This window comes from Trachurus japonicus, chromosome 6, assembly GCF_045865225.1.
Source record: "Trachurus japonicus isolate A0001 chromosome 6, Traja_1.0".
In the NCBI taxonomy this organism is placed as follows: domain Eukaryota; kingdom Metazoa; phylum Chordata; class Actinopteri; order Carangiformes; family Carangidae; genus Trachurus; species Trachurus japonicus.
Window position 1 is genome coordinate 21,288,210 of NC_140912.1, and position 19,091 is coordinate 21,307,300.

Here is a 19,091-nt window from a genome sequence, read left to right on the forward strand (position 1 = left end):
TAACAGCTTCTTAATAGCGTCCATTTAGTGTGTCTTAAATGACCGTCGCTGCACTCCCACCTGCTTCCCCTCAACTTTCATCACTGGTGTTCCCTGGTTTCCCTCACTGAGAGGCAGCATAAGAGCCCGTCTCCGTTTAAGTAGGGAGTCATATTTGATCATATTCTGCTCATTAATGAGTAATATCTTGGTGATCTTTACTTTCCACTTTAGTTTCCTTCATCTCCACCACCAGGATCTCTGTGAGCACTTTCTTTTTCAGGGTGTGGTGGGGGGGTGAAATAATGCTTTCAGTGAGACAATCTAGAAGGCAGGAGGGTTATTTATAATGGGCAGATAGGGAGGAGATTTCGGGGTGGAGGGGAGGTCAGATATAAGATTTCAGGTGCTGACGAGCCCATTGGTCTGAGGGAAAATCAACTTCCATAAAGAGAAAGATGGGGTTTCCTCAGCCTTTGGGGAATGCCATATATACCAACTTATAATGTCAAAACGGACCCTCCTCCCAAATCTCTCGCTCCGTTCTGTTTCCATCTTCGCCCAAAAGGTAAGAAATGGTCGCTTCTTTCTGCTGCGGTTGGTGTGTTTGCATGAATTTCACTTATAAAACACTTTGTTGTCTTTTTGGTGATGCAGTTCCTGAAGCTAAACAAGGATTTGGTTTGGTTTTTGGTGGATTTCTGCATACAGCAATATTTGGGATGTTTAATTTGTGGAACTGATCAGTTGGAGTTCGTTTGTTTTTGGTTTTTTTGTGGATGTTACTGTGGTCAGTTTTGGGCTAAAGGTGTGAAGGAGTGTGTTGACGTAAGTGGGCTCTAGAGTTGAAAAGTGATAGTCCCAGTGTCCCTGTGTCATCACAGACCACAGGCGTAGATTTATGTGTGTCAGAGCCAATAACATGACCCCTGGCTTAATATTCAATACAGGTATGCTCATAATAATCAGCATTCATGTTAATGTAAAATTTAAATATTGGGAAAGCGTATACACTGCTTTTGTGTTTTACTATACCTATATGTTTAAAATTCAACCTCCTAAGACATTGGAATAAAACATATAGGGTTTTTTACATTTTGTAGGGGTATGATTTTTTCAACTTCTTAGAAAGTCTGCTAAACAACATTTACACCATTACTAGACACGAAAACTCTCCACTGAAACTGTAAATTTTCATATTGATCCAACAAACTGTCTTATTTATTTTAAGGCTTGTTGATGCCAACCAACTCTTGAGATAAATTACAATTTTAAAAAAGGAATCATCAATAAACAAAATAAGATTTAATTAACTTTAAGACAGTCCAATGTCTCGGCTGCTGTGTTTGGCAAATAATCAACTGACACTAACTGTTATTTGACACTTGGTAACAGGGCAAAGTTTATTCATCACTCAGGACATTTGATATATAACATGGACTTAACATTTAACAACCACTTAAAGGTATGACAGATATGCTCGTATGTTGACGATACCCTAATTTATGGAGCATTATGTTTCAGTCAAGTGTATCTTTTAATTACAGCAAAAGCTCAATGTGGCTAATGAAAATAATGTTCCTTTTAATGTTTGCTTTGATGTGGCACCTGATTAGAATATATTCACATCTTTATTGCAGACTCATGGTCCATTTGAGAGAAGGTACAATACAAGACAGGAAGACGCAGATTACTCAAATAACACTGTAAAAAGTACAAATAATTTTAAAACAAATGCATATACAGGCTTGTATGGCAGTGCTCCCTGAGAATATACAATATTAAAAAAAAAAAAATCTTATTATAAATAAAAATATTTCAAATGCCAGTTGTCGGTTGTTATTTCAGACTGAACTCCTTCAATTAAAAAGTAAGTTAAGCAAGATGTGAAATTGTTTAGAATACAAATACAAAATTCCAAATTGCAATATATATATAAACACACAATGAAAATATTTATTTAATTAATGAATATACAGCATAATTTTAGCATTTAGATTTTGTAAAATGTAATACTATTATTGTATATCTAGATTGACGCAGTGATGGAGAAGACATCTGGCTTCAGAGCCTGTATTTGACACAATCACAAAGGACATGGCTAATAACAACTGGTCTGTAGTGCTAATTCTGTATTTCATTTTGATGGATTGTATTGGTCATATTAACCCTGATCCATTTATTTTCCTTGTTGTTTGTTGATGTTCAGATTTACACAATGTTGAAAGACCAATACATCAGTGCAAATTGTTGACTACTTTGTTGGATTGGTATGGGTTAAATCAAGCCTGATCCACTTCTGATCCTTTTTAGCATGTCTAGATTTTGGTAGAAGCAGTCTTTCTTCAATCCGGAACAAAAAACTTCTTAACAACCCAAAATTTTACCAAAACAATTGTTCTGACATTTTGAGTATTTCGGGTAAGAGAAGATAGACTTCAGTTTTCTGTTAGGACGTAGTTGAACGTAGTTGAATTGTTCTACATGGCCTCTATTTCTAGCTAATGTCTCCACCATGGCCAAGATGTTGATGTATCAGGTGTTTCTTGATAATCTTCCAGCAGACAGACTCTTAATGACAGGGAAGCCCCGGGGGGACAACTGGACCCCAGATCCTTGCCCTAATTTAGACAAGAGGTTTTTCCTCGAGGCGACCCGTTAATCCTCGAGTCAGTGTCGTGTTTCTTCTAAGTGGAGTTATTATTTGGGAAAGACCGGACATAGGCATTCCAGCTCAACCCCGCCTTCACCCTGTTTCCCATTGTGTTTCCTGAACATGACACAGTTGTTGATTGTTTCTACTGAATAAGCTTCGAAATGGAAATCTGTGCTTTTCTGCAGGGTTCGAAGCCAAACGAACGCCAAGATGTCGGAGTAAGTAATTCTGCTGTTATTTTTCTGTTGGTTCAATTTTATACCAATAAAATTGACTTAAAGCAGTGCTGTTCCAATTGTAAGAATCATACGTTACATAGAACACAGCAATCTCCATGTCCAATTTATTGTTGTGTTTTCTACTCAGGAAAAAGATGACTTCGAGTCGCAAGCATCAATTGAAGGTAAAAGACTCCATCAAGTTTGTTTCACTGTGTTTTTATAAAGAGAAGCTGAATGATAGATCAAATAGTCACCTATGGTTCTCTGTGCTGTAATGTTTTATGATGTCTGGCTGCGTTTCATTGGCAGAGTTTGATGCTATCCATCGCCAAAGGTTTGTTAGAGGAGGAGGAGAGGGAGCAAGAAGAGGAGAGGACGAGGTACATGTCTGAGAACTGTCCTCCCGTGTCCATGCCCAGGAGCATGCAGGAGCTGCAGGTACGTTAACGACAAGTCTACGTCATCGATTTCATCTTCTAAAAGTAGGGAAGCCATTCAAAATGGCGTCACTGTTTGTGTTTAGGAGCTGTGCAGGGAGATCAACCACAAGATCGATGCGATCGATGAGGAGAGATACGACCTGGAGATGAAGGTCACCAAGACCGACAAGGAGGTAGATGATCCTACAAACCTCCTGTATTTTTAAATGTAGTACAGTCCGGACAGTTTCCAAACACAGTGAGTCAGCCATGTTGGTTTCTGGGATTCTGTCTGACTTTATATCAACTTCGTCTTCTAGATCGGCGATCTGAAGATCAAAGTTCAGGACCTAATGGGGAAATTCAAGAAGCCTGTCCTGAGGAAAGTGCGTATGTCGGCCGACGCCATGCTGAAGGCCCTGCTGGGCTCCAAACACACAGTCAACCTGGAACTGAGGGCCAACCTGAAGCAGGTCAAGAAGGAGGTGAAGGAGGAGGTGAGGAGCTGGACCCATCTATATATGGATCATGAATCTGTTATTTGTCAAACTCGGCTCATTTGTAGACATCTAAATCTACCATGGAAGTCAACCATGTCTTGTTGAATCAGATTTGCAAATGCTCCATAGCCTAGCTAATGTAAGAAAACAGCTGTTAATGCTGATGCTAAATCTGCAGCTAAGCCCATAGCTCCTGTTAAAGCTAGTACCAGGAAGGCCTTGTCAAGGTAAAGAAGAAAAGTAGGACTTCCCATTTGGTTATTGTGCACTTTAGTACTGAAAAGTTAAGTTTCATAAAACCACCAGATCCAGTTCTGATTATTTTTGGTCCTGTTGCTGTTTCAGGATAAGGATCTGCGTGACGTCGGTGACTGGCGTAAAAACATTGAGGATAAAGCCGGTATGGACGGAAGAAAGAAGATGTTTGAGGCGGAGGCTTAAAATCAGAGTCTTAACAAACCTGCTGCATTTATAGTCTGTTTCTCATGGACTGGTTTTGGACTGGTTTAGTGCAAGTTATAGCTTTGTGAACCAACTTCAACTGTAGAAACTTCAATCGAATAAACATGTGACACCTGCTGCAGGAGCTGTTTCCTTATGTTTCTTGGATGTTTTTGTTGTAGAAACTGTGTTGACACACAATAACTGAAAGAAAAGGTTTTGAAAGAAGTATTGATTAAATTGATCATTGTTGGCTTACAAACCAAAGTGTCCTCAGGTTCTGCTTTTGCCATTTTAATTAGTCTCATTCTAAGACAAAGTGTCCAAACATTAGGGGATGTAAATCAAAGCAGTCTAGGTTCTGTGTTTCTTATGTTGTGAGTTTTATTAACTGGAAAAATGGACTCAAATCATGGCATTTTGTGTGTCTTTGTGGATAATGTCTATGGTCATTTTTATGTCTGTTACAGTTATTTTCTACCTCTGTGTGGTCACTCTGTGTGTTTGTGGTAATTTTGTACCTGTATGTGGTCACTTTGTTCAACTTTGTGGTTGTTTTCTGTTTCTTTGTATCCGTTTTGTGTGTTTTTGTGGTCATTTTGTGTTTGTTTTATGTCATTTTGTGATCATTTTGCATTTGTATGTGGTCTATTTGTGCTTTTACATAACTGTAACAGTTATTAAATCAAGAATTACTCAGTCACTTCATGCAGATCCTCTGCTCTAAAGGGTCCTGGAGGTTTTGGGGAGGGGACTGGGCCAGTGTGTCTGTATGAAACAACAGTCTGTTACACAACAGGTGGATGCAGCTTTTTTTTCTCCTCTCAGTTCGTCTTGTTAAAAAGCAGTGACTCTAATGATCCAACAGTCAAACAGAGACAGAGTCCAGTTTCTTACTTGTTGCTGCTTTATGACGTGTTAATCCTCGAATGGTGTTGGACTGACCCGAACTGAAGACTCCACCCAAGATGTGTCGTCATCAACACGGAATCATTTCAATTTAAATCAATAATTTGCAATAGTCTCTCATTGGAGACTTTTATTATCAGAGTTTGTTATTTTTTTTAGACAACAATTTCTCCAGTTCAGGAACAAATCTGAGGTGAGTGAAGTCTTTTTAGAATGATTAGTTTTAATCTACAATGTGTTGAAATTATTTGTTAATCAATATATAAATATTTATATAAAACTACATTACATTGTGTTATTTGTTCAATAGGCTATATGCCCAGCTGGCTAAAATCCAGGAAGTAGTGGTACTTCCTGGTTGGTACTTTCTGAATTTCAGCCAGCCAGGTGTGTCTGATTATTGTTTTGAGGTCAGACACACCGGGATTAATCAGTTTGGCCAATCATGTACAACAGGAAATAAAGGAGCTGGCTGAAATTCAGGCAGTACCAACCAGGAAGTACCACTACTTCCTGGATTTTAGCCAGCTGGGCATATAGCCTATTTGCTTAGGAATATTGTATACAATTACTCTTCATATAATTGTTATATATTATTATTAATATTTAATAATTATATCTAATGTTACATGTAGGTTACTTGCCTCTTTTAACTCCACGGATGTTTAACTTTGACATGACCTTGTATAACTGTACATATCATCTGCTTTGTCTGTATATTTCAGGTGTTTATCTCAGATCCACTTGGCAGCATCACAACACGGTGAGTTCAGCTTCGTTCAGTCAGGCACAATCTGTGATTCAAATGAAAAAAAAAAGTCTAAAATCTAAAGGAATGGCAATAATGACACTTTTTGTGTATTAATTTGTCTTTTTTTTCCAGAGATCCGTTGATTCAGGTTTCCTCAGCAGCAGTGAGTGTTTTTCTTTAACCTCCGAAGTATTCCTGTCTACAGTACATGTCTACATATAGATATAGTATGTGTGTGTGTGTATTAACTGTTGATTACAAAATGCCTCTGCTTCAATTACTTTCTTGTATTTTGCTCGTCTGAGGCACCAAATAATACAGATAAGAATCTTAAAGGGCGGGTTATTTATAATGAGGCGAGCCGAGGAAGGGGGCAGATGACACTGTACTGTATTTCATGACCTTGCCAGCTCATTGGTTTGACTGGTAATCCACTTCCATAAAGAGAAAGTGGAGGATTTAGAGGGCTATCAGAGATTGCAATATATACCTTCTTAACACTTCGTCTGCCTGTGACTCAGTCTGTGTCTCTGTGACTCTAACAAGCTGACAACTCTGCTCGCTTCAAGTAAGAACCACTTTCTCCAACACTTTGGTTTTACTTTGTTTAGCAGGTGTGTGTTACATTGTGTATGGTTGTTTGCATGCACATTCCTCCGCACGACAGTAGCTGTAAATACTTTTGTTGTTAGGAATTTATATTTGTGTGTCTTCAAATAGCATGTTGTAGAAAGAGGTTTATGTTAAAGTTGAAATGTGAATGTGAATGAGGCTACGTGGAGTGTGACTGGTTGGTTTTGGCATCCAATCAAGTGATAAATCAATTCATTTGTTCAGTATGTAGTCATGGTAAAATGCCAAATATCCATGATATGTTGTGGTTGTTGTGTAGAAGTGTGTTATTATGAGTTTTGGTGGAAATTTAACATCAGTTATCAAAAGTTCTTGGTTTCTCTTTGATCTCAGCTCTTTACTTCTCGTGGTCGTGGTCGGTTTTTCTGGTTTTCGTTGGTTTTCCAAGGAGTCGCCTTCATCCTCGGTTTTTAAAAACCCTCCGCCATGTGCTCGTGATTTACAGTCTGGTGATGTGATGTACTGAAAGGAAACACCACTACAACACATGGACGTGAAAACCGACCCGTCAGTGTTTATCCTCCTGTCAGCGCCGAGGCGTTCAGAGGGAAAACCTGGACTAATCTGGGGCGGCGGCTGCTGCTGCTGCTGCTGCCGACCTCGGCCTCTGTCTTCACTTTACACTTCACTTTAATCCTCACTCGCCCAGATTTAGCCTGTTATCCTCGCAAGTGTTTGAGTGTTTAGGCAACAACTGAAGTTTCAGTTTGTCAACAACATTTCCAACTGTGTTTTTGTTTCCATAGTTTCATGGAAGAGACGGACCCTTTTTTTATTGGATTCGTCTCTTTTTCCTTTATTTAAGATGTAGGTTTAAATAAAATGGAAATCAAAGGAATTAGTGATCAAGTTTTAGTTTTGGGATGAAAATCTGAGTCTGATTATTAATCTTTTTAATGTTTAAGCGACTGTAAAGTTTCCTTAACTCTCTGAAACTCAACCTATTGTGCTGTCCTGCGTGAAGCAGATGAAGTGTTGTGTACTGAGGTCAGACCAGTGTCGAGTTATTTTGGCGATATGCTCTAATGTCTTGGCTGTCCGAGGGATGTTCTTTGGTGTTGGGTTACTGCAAAACCCTTCCACCACCCTCCTCCTCCTCCTCCTTTTCCTCCATCAAAGACAATCCCACTCATAACATCGACCCCCCAACACACACTCACTTGTTTAAGATAAAGAATCTGAGCCCACATTTAACCTGCCAGATATTATTCCATCTCCAGGGCAAATGTTGTGATGTTATGCGCTCAGAGTTTCAACAACTGTCCCAAAATACATTGTCAGCCCTGGAGATACCCCCCTCCCATGCCCCCCCCCTCCACTCCCTGGCTGTTTTTGGTTTAAAGATGACAGGCATTTGTTCCCGGGCCAGCTATGTGTTTCAGGATGCCTGCAGTGGTGGTCAGACGTCTTTTCTTTTAAGATGAGCCCGCTGTCATGTTTTTTTTTTCTCTTTTTTTTTTTGCTTCCATGATGAAGACGTTAGGAACAGCTGTGGCTCCAGGAATAGAGTCTTAATCCACTGCTCCATCACAGCTCCTAAACATTACAAGCAGCTCAGGCAGCAGCTATCTGGCCTCCGAGTACCTCTGGAAGTGGCCTCAGAGTCCTCAAGGTTGGTACTCAAAGAGTCAGGTTACCCTCTCTATGTGATACTTGTCCATGGAGATGGTTTTTGGTTTTATTTGACTCAGGTCAGAGACCTGTTGCTGAGCTTTTAACGCAGAGTGTTGCTGTGGCTGATGGGAATATCATTAGTTCACAGGAATCTGGCCAAAGTAAATGTTTTAATTAATGGTGGCATTAGATGAAAGTTAATGTTTAGGCCATGAATGCATCTTCATGGTGGTAGAGTCATGTCTCAGTCTGAACTAGATGGATTTCAGATCGGACAAAGTCGGACAGTATCAACAGAATCACATACTATAACATACGAAAAATGGTTTTCAGTTTTAGGCTGCTGGAAGGAAAAGTGACTTGATAGCCTCCTGAGACAGAAATGGTTGTAGTGGTTTGTTGTGCTGATTGAACACCTTTATCCACTGGGCACAGTCCAGTTCTGTCTATGAGTCAGTGTTGGTTTTATTAGCTGTGAACACAATCTTTATCATAACACTTCTTTCTCCTCTGTATCAGTACTGCAGTTTCACATTTTGACAAATTATCGTTAGGCCTAATGTCAAATCTTCATTGAACGTTGGAACCAACCAACCTAAATTAAACAGGTTGTTGACAATTTTCCTGTTATTGTGTGAGAGAGAGAGAGATTTGGAAACAGGTTCAAACTGCATACCCAACCTCATACAATGCTGACAGCTGGTATGAGACGGGACCAAAGCTGGATTAACAAGTGGGCATAGCAGGGAACTCACTTGAATTCATTGCAACCTCAGTATCACAGGCTACTGAATGAAGAAATGAAACACAGTCAAACACTTTCTGATTGGTGAGGAAGTAATCTGTAAACATTTTGGAGAATGGCTAGCATAAACAATAATCATTATTTAAGTAAAAGATTGATAGATTATCGGCTGGAAACTTGTAATACTTATACATATAAAAAATAGTCAGACGTTCTTGCTAATGTGGCACATTAGCTTGTTGGGAGGACTACGAGGCTAAATTTAGCATGTTAACATACATAGACTTACCGGGTTATCGTTCTCATATTAACTTGCCTATACAGTATGTGTCTGTTTGTCTACCTTGATTTAGCATTTGAGTAGCTTAAGTTTACCAAGTGCTGTTACATTCTGGCATTTAACATATTAGAATAATAGTGTTTGTATGTTAAGTTAGCATTATGTCCAGGACACATCATTGCTTTGAGCTACTTATCTGAATTGCTACTGCCACCTCTGTTGTTCCACATTGACTTTGCTTTGGATAATGGCCGTCAGTCACTGACAGGACCTTCACCCATCCATATAGTTTCTTGTGTTTATCCAGGGTAAGGGTGTTCTAGTAGTAACTCAAAAGCTTTGCCCTGCAAAAAGGGCTTGCGGTATTTCAAGGATCAATCCACTGTTTCCTGTCTTGAGAGCCATTGCTGTTTCATAAGGCCAACAACACCACATCATCTGCAAAGAATAGATACACAGCTTTGAGGTTTCTGTACTAAACCCTCTCTTCAGGCATGGGTATCACAGACAAGATCAGAGAGAAGACAACCTTGGCAGTGTCCAACACCAACTGTAGACACATTGACTTTGTGCCAAGAATATGAACGCAGCTCTCATTAACAGCCGTGGCCTTGGAACCTTGTGCAGTAATCACCACAGGGTCTCCTGAGGGACATGGTTGTAATCCGTCTCCAAGTCCACATCACACATACACAATGGAAGGTCAAATTCCCATGTCCTCTCTAGTGCTCTGGCATGGGTGAGGACCTGGTATATTGTTCCACGTCCAATTCAGAGTCCATTTTATTCCACCTGAATCTCAGGACATTCAGAACATCCCTCCCAACAACATGGAGGATGATCAATGGGATATCATAATCATTGAAGAACCTTCTAGTACCTCTTTTTGAGACTCAGTACTATCCACAACCTTAATGTGACATTGACCATTATCCAAACCAGGCCAACAATGTCTGAGTCTTCCAAAGAAACTGGGTTCGGAAACCCAACCTCCACTGGGGAAAGCCAGGCCTGCCACCCTTAATATCTACACCCTTAGACTAGGTCCTGGTAGAGGTTCTTCCTCTTGAAGCCTCATCATCTTCCCATGGGTTGTCAGTTCAATCAGGAAGATCAGGGATATTTTGAACAACCATGGCAGGATTCCCTTCGTACCTTCTCCCCCTCCCTGATGATCTGGATGGATGGCCAGTGCTCTGAGGACCTTGTGGGGTCTCTCCATCTGTCTTCCATTCAGTGTGTTCACCATTGTTTATCTTTCTCCACATAACTTGTGTGACTGATGTTGTTCTGGCCTGCCCTGAGTGGGTTTCGAACCCAGGTCTCCCCCACCGTGGGCAACCATGCTAATTGTTTCGCCAAGAGGTCAATGACCCCTTGGCAAGTGGATTAGCACGTCTTTTATGGGTGAGTGAGTTTAACTTCAGTACCGCTAACCGCCACACGCCCTCACTTCTCCTTACCTTGTGACTGTGACTATACCTGCTTACCCGCGGACCTCCGTTACATTTGCATAGGTGGTCCTTCTTAAATGGCAACCTGTGCATGTTTCTTGGTGTAGGTAGAGTGATGTACACTGGTTGGGGCAAGAGAGGGAGATGAAAGGGCTTCAGCTTCTACAGTTGAGGCCATGCGATCTTGGGCAGGTCCCACTTTGTTTCGGCACCATGTGAACTGAGTTCCACACCTCTGGACCTTCAGATGTTGGACCTCAGCTTGGATCAGATCTCTCATCTGCCTTGGCCGTGCTTTTACCCACTGATGGATGCTGGTGGTTCAAATCCCCTGTTTTCCTATGTAGAGCTTCCCAATGACAGCTTCAGTATGTATCACTGATCAATCAGCTAACCTCTCTTGTCCTGATCTTGTTGGAGGTTTCTGGGCATGGGTCTTCTTATCACTGGAGTCTCTGAACATCATCATCTAGGCCTATTTAGCATGGAAATATGCTACAATTTGGCATGTTAGAATTAGCCTCCAAAGCCATCTAACACTTACAGAAAGGTATTCAGACCTTGCTTTTAGTTTTGAGGGTCATGCTGTGTCAAAACTTGGACAAGTGTAAATTTTGACCTCTTGGTGGCACTCAAAGACAAGTAAGATGGAGGCGAGAGTGTCTGGACCAAATTTCAAGCCAACCATCCCATAATTGACATGTAAGAGTCTAAACCACAGTGTTGGATCTCGGTCCCCTGAGCCAAGCTGTGTGGCTAAAAATAGGACTTCGGTCCCTTAAGGCATTAACACGTCCTGGGTTACAAAGTTCAGTTCCATGAAATTTCCTGGAATTAACATGATGCCTTAAGATAGTATCAACACGATCCAAATGTGAAATGTGAGAGAGGTGGAGTTTCTACGGTAACAGAGGAACAAACGGAGGAGACGTGACCCCAAACGAAGTGAAGGAGTTTGTTATGAGGACAGGATGGTGGACTGGGACACTGGGATGAGAGATTATGGTCAAGAGTTGTTGAACATTTAAATTGTACAGGCGTCAGACACTTTACTAACTTGGACTTTGTAGATATTTTTACTCCCACTGTCCTAACATTAAATTGTTGAAATACGTGAAATATCTGATAGAGAGTGAATGGATTCTGTTTTATCTCATTATAAATAGTTTTTGTAAGAGATACAGTGTCTCCGCTGTTCTTAGATCTTTTCCACTAGAGTGGAAAAAATGTAAAGTTTGTCATATTGCCAGAGGAGGAGGAGGAAGAGGAGAAAAAGGGAGGCGGCCATGTTGTTTACATAAGAGGATGGGCAGTGTATTTATTTTCGTCTGTTATAATATTCATGGTGGCTGGTCAGGGTGTGGTTATAACAATATGATGTCATAACACAAACATTGACCTGCTGATCCCAGAGCGGCAGCAAGTTAAAGTGACCACGGGCAGCAGATGTCAGTACACAACCATGTTCCCACTTCCTTCATGGATAGGAAGTAAAAAGCCAAAACAGCATAGTTCTTTGTCTCATGCTTTAATCCATAAGGGAGTGTGTCATTTAAGTGTATCTGTTGTGTCTGTTGTGTGAGGTGATTGACAAATCCGTCAGAAACCTTCATGTATTATCATATATCAAAAGGTAAAAACATCATTTTAATACTGTCTTTTTTGTTTTTCCACCAGATAACATCAGGATCCTGCAGCCAACATGGCCACTGAGTAAGTACATATCATTGAATATAATATAATTTATCAGTAGTAGTATTTTCACTGCATCACTTATCTGTACTAGATAACATTGCACATGCCTAATTGTTAGTTTTGAGGCAGATCCTCATCATGTTTTAAAATTTCATATCATGTAACTTTCTGCACACTGACACCTGTTGTGTTGACACCACATGTTTTTGACACAAATCTAATTTCTACTAAATAATCCAATAGATTTTCACAGCAGCAAAAAAACCAAAATGACAAAAACACATTTCGTAACTTTTTATAAAACAGAATTATGAACCCCATCATTTGAGATGAATGATAATATCTACTTAAAGTTCCCTTGGTCTGATGAATGATATCATGTCTCCGTCTGCAGGAAAAGACTGTCTGCGAGGCGTAAGCATACTCTGAAGGTAAGAGAAGGACAAATACCAGAGAGAAGCGGATTCTTGTCTTTAAAGATGTATTTTGATAATGACGATGATGATGATCCACAGAGTTGTATGCTGGTGGTGGCGACTAACTTGTTGGAGGCTGAAGCAACTGTGAAGGCCGACGAGAGGCAGAAGTTCCTGGCAGATAAATGTCCTCCCATGGACCTGCCGTGCTCCAAGGACGAGCTGCTGGTGAGACTGTTTGTGCTGTGACAAACTACCGTCAGGGTCATTAGGTCAAAGTCAAGGTCATGTTTATATAGCACATTTAAAAACAACCTATGTTGGGGTTAGCTCAGTGGGTTGAGCAGGCACCCCATATGCAGAGTCGAATCCCGAAAATATACAAACAACCTATGTTGACCAAAGTGCTTTACGTAACTTAAACGTAGTACATCGGAAATATCATGGTAAATCCACCCTTATCAGCCAGTATATTGTAATGCTAATGTCCTGATTTAAGATCAGATCAATATGGTTTCAATAATCCAGCAAACTCAATATAATCTGACTGTCTTTCTTTCCTCTGCAGGAGCTTTGCCAGAAGCTTCATGAGGAGGTCCACATCAGTGAAGAGGAGAGATACTGTTTAGAGTTCAAGCTAAACATGGTTCTCAACGAGGTGAGACACTGTAAAAAGTTAGTTTTACTGTTAGTTTTACTGTTTTGAGAATTTTTTTTATAGATTAGTGTCGAAAACTGCAGTTCATTGGATGAGACAAAATGTGCTGTTCTTGTTGAATAGAGTATGAGTATCAGTGTAATACCAGCTTCTACAGAGAGAGAGTTGAATGATGGGTTGTCTTTCACAGCTACTTAGCTCAACATGTGTTTCTATTGGCTGGTTTTGTTGCCACAGATGATGTCAGAGTGACACTCCTGTAGTCAAGGCCATCCTGTATTTAAACCAGTACAACCTGTCTAAAGGCTGAACGTAGTTGGACATCAGACTGAAATATCCAATACTTCTACTAGAGTTGTATTGTACATATTGGTGTAAAGATGCAGTAATACATTTTTTTATGGTATTTTTCATTTATTTGGATATTTCCAGTTTCATAGTTAGAAGTCCTTGTTCAGAAACGTTGGTTGGTGTTGATTTTACATGCTAAGTAAAATGTGTCCAAGCAAATTTCCATCGGTAGAATTTCATGATATATTTAACATGCAAGAATACATAATATTTCATTGAAAACTGGTGTAATTATTGAACAACCCCATCACTAAACGTATGTATCGTATCATGGGTTGGCTGTACAGTGTGGGAGTAAAGGCTGAATTTCATTTATACAAACTGTCACAACATTACTATTTATCGTACTGACGGCAATTTGCTTGGGCACACTTTAAGAAGACAAATTCACCCTCGTCCCACAGAATATTCCAAAAGTGTCATTAGACCTTTACTAAGAGTCAATAATTGTCTCTTTTGTCTCGGATCCTCCTCAAGGTCAGGGATCTCAACATAAAGATTGTGGATCTGAGGGGAAAGTTCAAGAGACCTCGGCTGAAGAAAGTGCGTATGTCTGCTGATGCCATGCTGAAGGCCCTGCTGGGCTCCAAGCACACGGTCAACATGGACCTGAGGGCCAACCTGAAGCAAGTCAAGAAGGAGGTCAAGGAGGAGGTGAGCTGCTGGCCGCTTCATCCAGTCTTCAGTGCCCTACCTGGGTCTTGTTCAGCTATGATGAGTTAAAGGGATAGTTCACCCAAAATTGAAATTTCACTCATTATCTACTCACCCTCATGCCGACTAAGGGCTTGGAGAAGTTTCAGAGTTATCCGTGGCTTCTCTGAGTTACAGGGGGTCTCGGCGTAGCAGTGCATGTCCATATAACGGTTGCAAATGGATACCAACTGTCTTTGTAACAAAAAGACACACCAAAAACATCCAAATACCTCCATGCTGCTCGTATCTAATGTCCGTCTTGTATTGAAGCCCTGAAATGCGAAATTGTCCTGAAAAAAATTAAATAAGTCTATATTTCAAGCTTGTTTTGTAGCGGAAGCTTCTCGAAGCTCCTCTTCCCGGTTCTTCAAATTTGGACATGGAGGTATTTCGATGTTTTTTGGCGTGTCTTTTTGTTACGAAGACAGTTGGTATCCATTTGCAACCGTTATATGGACATGCACTGCTACGCCGAGACCCCCTGTAACTCAGAGAAGCCACGGATAACTCTGAAACTTCTCCCAGCCCTTAGTCGACATGAGGGTGAGTAGATAATGAGTGAAATCTCAATTTTGGGTGAACTATCCCTTTAACATAGTTCTGCTCCAGTTATGATATTAAGGATCATCTGCTGCTTTTTCTAAAAATAAATATCATCTGTGTTCACAGGACAAGCAGCTGCGTGATGTCGGAGACTGGCGTAAGAACATTGAAGACAAGTCTGATAGGAAGAAGATGTTCGACAGTTAAACATCGTCCGTCGCTGACTGTTGGGGCTCCAGAGTGATTTTCAGGACAGAGTTCAGGTCTAACGTCTTTGTAACTGAAGAGTTTTATTCCAAACTGCTGCACATCCACCTGCTTTGATTGAACAAGATGGAGGCAGAACAGGATGAGGAGGTTTTACTGGTTAACAGAGTGTGTTTGTAAGTGAAAAATGGCCTTTATCTCCTCAATGGGTTCACGTGTTTGTTCAAAAGTCTTGGTGCTACAAAGCTGTTCTTCACTGAGGTTATCATCATCAAGTTTTATTCAAAGCATGAGTCCAGTTGCATGGATTTCTACTGATGTGAGAGGAGATGGATCAAGCAGGGTCGGGTTGTTTTTTGTTTTTGTTTAGTTTTCGGATGTTTCACTTTGGAAAAAAACTCTTGAGTTGAAGTTGCCTTCTTCTGCTTTTGCCTGTATTGACACTGTACTGTGATGTATTTGTACTGTATGTGCCAATGTCAGTTTGCTAGTTAATCAAACCTGCTAATGTTCTGTAAAGGCTGAGTTATACCTCTGCATCCAAATGTCACATTTTTTAGCTTCTGCATTGAAAAAAAAACCCCTGAGCAAAAGTTTGTAGAAAAACATTTTTATGGAGGTTTAATTGAAGTTTTTTTTTTTTTTTTCAATTTTATTGTGTCCAAATGTCAAAGATATTTTTCATCCCAAACAATCCCCACTGACAGATCCTCACTAATTAGTCGCAAGATTGTTGCACAAAGCTCCAAAGGGACAGAGCTAAATCCCTGCATTAGCATGACAAGCTAACAGATCGATAAAAAGCATAATGACAAACCTCAGACAATACAAAAGACGTTGCAGAAGTATAACTCAGTTCACAGTCTGTACTGAACAACATCATGTCATCTTTTCTAAACTGTTCAAACTGAAATGTGATTGACTTTTTCTCGTCTTGTTGCTGTCACATTAAATACGAAAGCTTCATGTTCATCTTGTTCGAAGTCTCGTTGAATTTGTAAATGTTTTCCCTGTTTCTGGTTCACAACTTTATGAAGTTTCTTTGTATTGTATCACTTAAAAAACGCTGGTATTTTGACAAAGTTGTGACATTTAGAGTCTAGACAAATGTAGGGGATGTTAGTGATATGCTAAACATGAGGAAATACCAACAACAGCTGCTGTAAAAGCTTTCAGTCTTTCCAGGTTTGTTTGAAATGACTGATAAAGGAAATTGAAAATATCAACTTTTCTCAAACCCTTTACGACTTTAGAACTAATGCTACAACCTTTATCTGTTGAATTAGCTTGATATTAAACCTAAGCTAATACTACATTTATTAATGGAAAATTTGAAAAATCTATTTAAACTAAATTCTAAGGCACCAGATTCTGAACCAATACTGATTATCGATCTGTCATCTGTAACAACAGATGAAGACAAAGTGATTTTGGTGCAAATCCTAAAATAAAGGAACTCATCACTTTAACCTTTGCAATCAGGTATTTATTGAATTGAAGTCTCTTGAAATCTTATCCTTGTTTCCAGTTTTAGAAGATGAGGTGAGTTAATTACACAAATAAAATCAGTTTTTATTTTTGGTCACGTTTTCTACAATAATCAAAGGACTTTATGTCTTCTTTCTTTCAGATCGATGCACTCAACGAAGTCGCAGACCGGATGTTATTTGGTTCGCTGCAGAGGTGAGTTCGCTCCGTCTCCTGTAGCTGTCAGATAAACTCAGGCCGTAACTTTTCAGCCATTCTTGTGGTTTGACAGGCAATAAAATCAAAAAGCAATAAGAATAACTCTTCTGAAGGGTTATTTATGTCCAAGCTGTGGGGGTGGATTCAGTTCCAGCTGCTCTTTTGCTCTGAGAGGGAAATCCCCATAAAGAAAGGTGTGACTTTTTTTTTTTTTTTGACTTGTCACAAAATATATCAAAACCCTGATTACATGGCAGTTATTGTTATATACAAATAATGTATTTAAGCTCATTATATGCCAATTACTGTATCTTGTGTCTTCTTCTGTAATGGTTTCATGGCACTACCGGGAGAATTAGCTTACCTGTTTATACAGTTAGTGACTGGAAATTTCAGTTTTTTCTACAGAATATAAGAAAATTTTGTTTGAATTCATGCAAAGTTAGATTAAATAAAAATTTGCACAACCACAAAAACCTTATTCTCACATGCTGTAGGCCTACTTATGATATAGTAGATAACTTTTGGTTTTTCCTTTCCCTCACTCTGGAGTATGGCGAGCTTCTATGTGAATTATGGTTGTTTGACAAGCAAAGATTTAAAATATATGTATTACATTGCTATCTGCAGTATTTCTGCTGAGCAAACAGCCATATATCAGAGCCAGTGATGGCTGAAGATATGAAACAACTGTCAGACTGTCAGACATTCGGTCTATGGGCTCAGGTTTCCTCTGGCTCGTCCCGGTCTCAGCCGTACAGTGTTACAGCGCTGAAATCCCACGGAAATCCTGATCACGACAGCCTCTTATCTACACTGACAGCCGAGTATGAGATGGTTTTCATGACAAAAACCGGATGTGATTTATGGAGGTAGTAGGCTACCTGGTTGAGTATTCTCGATCAGATGATAACAGTAATCTGTGTGTTTTACTGTACTGGTTTCATTTTATTCTGCACCAGTTCTTTTTAGCACTTAGCACCAGTGCTTGACAGTCTCAACAATGTCTTGTGTATGTGGCCGCTCATTCCTCAGAGTTACCGCAAGTTATATTCGACCTCTGCTGACGGCTGTATCATATCCTCAGATGACAGCTGTCTCCTCACTTAGGCTCACACCAGACAGAATTAGAAATGATAGAACAGAGCAGGAGATCCATCTGGAGAGAGGAACGCTACAACGGTTTACCTTACGTATGTCCAGAGCACTGACCCATATACAGTATTTAAGTCTGGTATTTAACCTTTGGTAGAATCCATGTCTGATCTGTTTAATGATAAAGGCTTCAAATGATCTCTTCCAGGAGGTGAACTATCTCTGTCCTGCTCTCAATGAAAAATGTCCTCATGATTTACAGGTAAGAGGCTCCTGAGAAAAAATAAAAAAAGATTTTAAAAAACTCATTAAAGCTCCATACGGTATAAAGGTAGATGTTTGTGTTAAGGCGCCATACAGTATAAAGGTAGATGTTTGTATTAAAGCTCCATACAGTATAAAGGTAGATGTTTGTATTAAAGCTCTATACAGTATAAAGGTAGATGTTTGTATTAAAGCTCCATACAGTATAAAGGTAGATGTTTGTATTAAAGCTCTATACAGTATAAAGGTAGATGTCCATGTGTAGTGTGATTATAAAGCAGCTCTAGGTTCTATATTAATACTGTGAAAGTACCAAAGCCTCAGTCCACAGAGAAATGCACACAGCCTGTATTCCGAAACTGAGCCTTAAAACCAGCCGTCAGGACTTCCTGTCACTTTGTGATGTCACAACAGAGCAGTCACCCAAAGCCCCGCCCTCTCACCACCTGGACCCACCATCCAACAACTTGCAGGATTTGGTTTCTCTGAGTGTTTTATTCTGAAATCTGCTTTATTTTGTATTGGAGCGCTCGGAAAACAATCAGCCAATCAGGCTCATGGCCTCCTCTCTTCTGATTGGCTGACACCAACCTGTTGTTACTAGAGCTGTTGGACTAACTGTGTTTGTTATTTATCAGTAAGATGCCAAGCTCAGGTAGCTGCAGAATGATAGTTGTGTCTACTTTTTCTAACTTTCTCTAGACTTGTGAGCTTCATTCAGCAGTATTTCCATTATTTAGCAGTGTTAGATCTGTGGTGTTAAAGACAGTCACAACCATCCTCCCTACAGGTTTGTGCTACAATCAAACAGCGTAGCAGCTAATTTCACTGATTAGTCCGTCCTCTCTGAACGAAGGCTGTTAATCAGTGAAATCAGC

General features: G+C 39.9%; 2 protein-coding genes across 3 annotated transcripts; both read left to right on the forward strand.

Moving 5' to 3' along the window:
- Positions 1-430: 430 nt before the first annotated feature.
- LOC146986119 (troponin I, fast skeletal muscle-like) lies at positions 431-4,378 on the forward strand. The gene is made up of 7 exons (XM_085779741.1): positions 431-547; positions 2,821-2,853; positions 3,002-3,038; positions 3,166-3,294; positions 3,380-3,469; positions 3,596-3,772; positions 4,121-4,378. Exons 2-7 carry the CDS (start codon positions 2,846-2,848, stop codon positions 4,214-4,216), a joined length of 537 nt encoding a protein of 178 aa, XP_085635867.1. The 5' UTR covers positions 431-547; positions 2,821-2,845; the 3' UTR covers positions 4,217-4,378.
- A 2,012-nt stretch (positions 4,379-6,390) lies between these two features.
- LOC146986120 (troponin I, fast skeletal muscle-like) lies at positions 6,391-16,140 on the forward strand. 2 transcript variants are annotated; one of them, XM_085779742.1, is made up of 7 exons: positions 6,391-6,444; positions 12,280-12,315; positions 12,692-12,728; positions 12,813-12,941; positions 13,282-13,371; positions 14,200-14,376; positions 15,088-16,140. In XM_085779742.1, the coding sequence occupies exons 2-7, from the start codon at positions 12,305-12,307 to the stop codon at positions 15,166-15,168; spliced, it is 525 nt and encodes a 174-aa protein (XP_085635868.1). In that variant the 5' UTR covers positions 6,391-6,444; positions 12,280-12,304; the 3' UTR covers positions 15,169-16,140. The 2 variants fall into 2 exon arrangements, with proteins under 2 accessions (XP_085635868.1, XP_085635869.1); XM_085779743.1 differs by lacking the exon at positions 6,391-6,444 and adding an exon at positions 7,863-8,121.
- Positions 16,141-19,091: the final 2,951 nt, after the last annotated feature.

Excerpts from the sequence above, each read along its gene's own strand:
- LOC146986119 (XM_085779741.1), top strand. Across the intron at positions 3,039-3,165 it reads GTCGCAAGCATCAATTGAAG|AGTTTGATGCTATCCATCGC; the intron begins GTAAAAGACTCC and ends TTTCATTGGCAG. Across the intron at positions 3,470-3,595 it reads TCACCAAGACCGACAAGGAG|ATCGGCGATCTGAAGATCAA; the intron begins GTAGATGATCCT and ends TTCGTCTTCTAG.
- LOC146986120 (XM_085779742.1), top strand. Across the intron at positions 12,942-13,281 it reads GCTCCAAGGACGAGCTGCTG|GAGCTTTGCCAGAAGCTTCA; the intron begins GTGAGACTGTTT and ends TTTCCTCTGCAG. Across the intron at positions 13,372-14,199 it reads TAAACATGGTTCTCAACGAG|GTCAGGGATCTCAACATAAA; the intron begins GTGAGACACTGT and ends ATCCTCCTCAAG.